Here is a 1,310-nt window from a genome sequence, read left to right as displayed (position 1 = left end):
TTCAAGCAGAAGACGGCATACGACAATTTGAAAGGACAATAATTAATCGTCAAAGATTCTTTCTTTGAAACAACAAAAATCTTTCTTCCTTTTAAACAAAATAGTGAAAAACAAATAAAATTCAAAATGAAAAGCAAATAAATATTATTAAGAATGTTGATATAAATTTTCCACGTGTGATCGATAAAGTTATTGCGTTACCTAGCATTATAGAATTAAAAAGTGGTGCTGATAAATAAAGACAGGATAACAAATGCGTTTGATATTTCTCTCTAGAATGAAAAATAACACCTACGACAGAAGATCGAGTAGATTGTATATGATAATACTGATATTATAATATCTAACTGAAGCTTCGCACGTGCTGCCGACAGAGTAATCATATTATTTGCCATAAGATCAAAGAGGCACCGCTAACAGCTGGAACAGTTAATAAAGCTAATGGAACACGGTAGGGAGAGCAACTTATCCGATTACCTCACAAGAATCCTTCTGGCCATTAGCGTATCCAGCGCAGAGGAAGCTATCCAAAATCAATTTCGCGTGATCGGCGGTTTGGAACATCTCCTGGCAAACCGAGTTCTTTATTATGGGCACTTGGACCTCCTGCAGCACCGACGGCACGCCACCATCTATCGAACGTAGCGATACCGTTAGTAAAACCTTGACGGCGAATTGACCGCACGGAAAAGAAAGTCACGTTAGAACCACGAGCAAAATTCGGGCGCGTAGGAGGCTGTATACGAGAGTCATCGTGAAAGTTGTTACTCTGCTCTCGTCACGGTAACCTGTTTCATTTTGTACTTTCTAGTCTTGCGGGAAATTTATCGCATGAGTCGTATGTGCACAAAGGCGTTCGCATTTTATAAATTGGGTGAACGAAAATCGATACTCACTGTATTTAAGTCGGCCCCAGCCCGTGACTGTCGCCATTCGGCCGGTGAAGTCGATGCCTTCCTCCGGCATGCAAATCGGCACGATGTGCTCGTCGAACTGCACCGGCGACTCGAGCTCCAGAAGCGCCAGGTCGTTCTCAAATGTCGCCGGATCGTAACCGCGGTTCACGATGACGCGGCGTACGTTTTTCGTTACGCTGCGCTTCGACTCCAGCTCCCCCGAAATGTCGTATTCGCCGAACACCGCGACCAAAGAAGCCAGGAAGCTGCAAACAGTAGAATAATGCGATATTTGTATATTTTTTTTTCATTTGACGTTAGTTTAGACAGAATATCCCGTTATTTAACTCAATACTGCAGTTAAGAGATTGATAAAAATTGAAATCATAAATCTAGACATTAAATCTTCATATT

The 1,310-nt window shown here is 41.8% G+C and overlaps 1 protein-coding gene across 1 annotated transcript; it reads right to left on the bottom strand.

Moving 5' to 3' along the window:
* Positions 1–477: 477 nt before the first annotated feature.
* On the bottom strand, positions 478–1,176 carry LOC105462013 (serine proteinase stubble-like; the record flags this gene model as incomplete). The annotated part of the gene is made up of 2 exons (XM_011708533.1): positions 478–632; positions 897–1,176. Coding segments are annotated over 2 exons (435 nt in total), but the record flags the coding sequence as incomplete, so codon positions are not given.
* Between the last annotated feature and the right edge of the window lie 134 nt (positions 1,177–1,310).

This window comes from Wasmannia auropunctata, unplaced genomic scaffold (genome assembly GCF_000956235.1).
Source record: "Wasmannia auropunctata unplaced genomic scaffold, wasmannia.A_1.0 LD272975.1, whole genome shotgun sequence".
NCBI classification, from domain to species: domain Eukaryota; kingdom Metazoa; phylum Arthropoda; class Insecta; order Hymenoptera; family Formicidae; genus Wasmannia; species Wasmannia auropunctata.
Note: the sequence above shows the minus strand (reverse complement) of the source record. Positions and strands in the feature narration are given on the sequence as shown.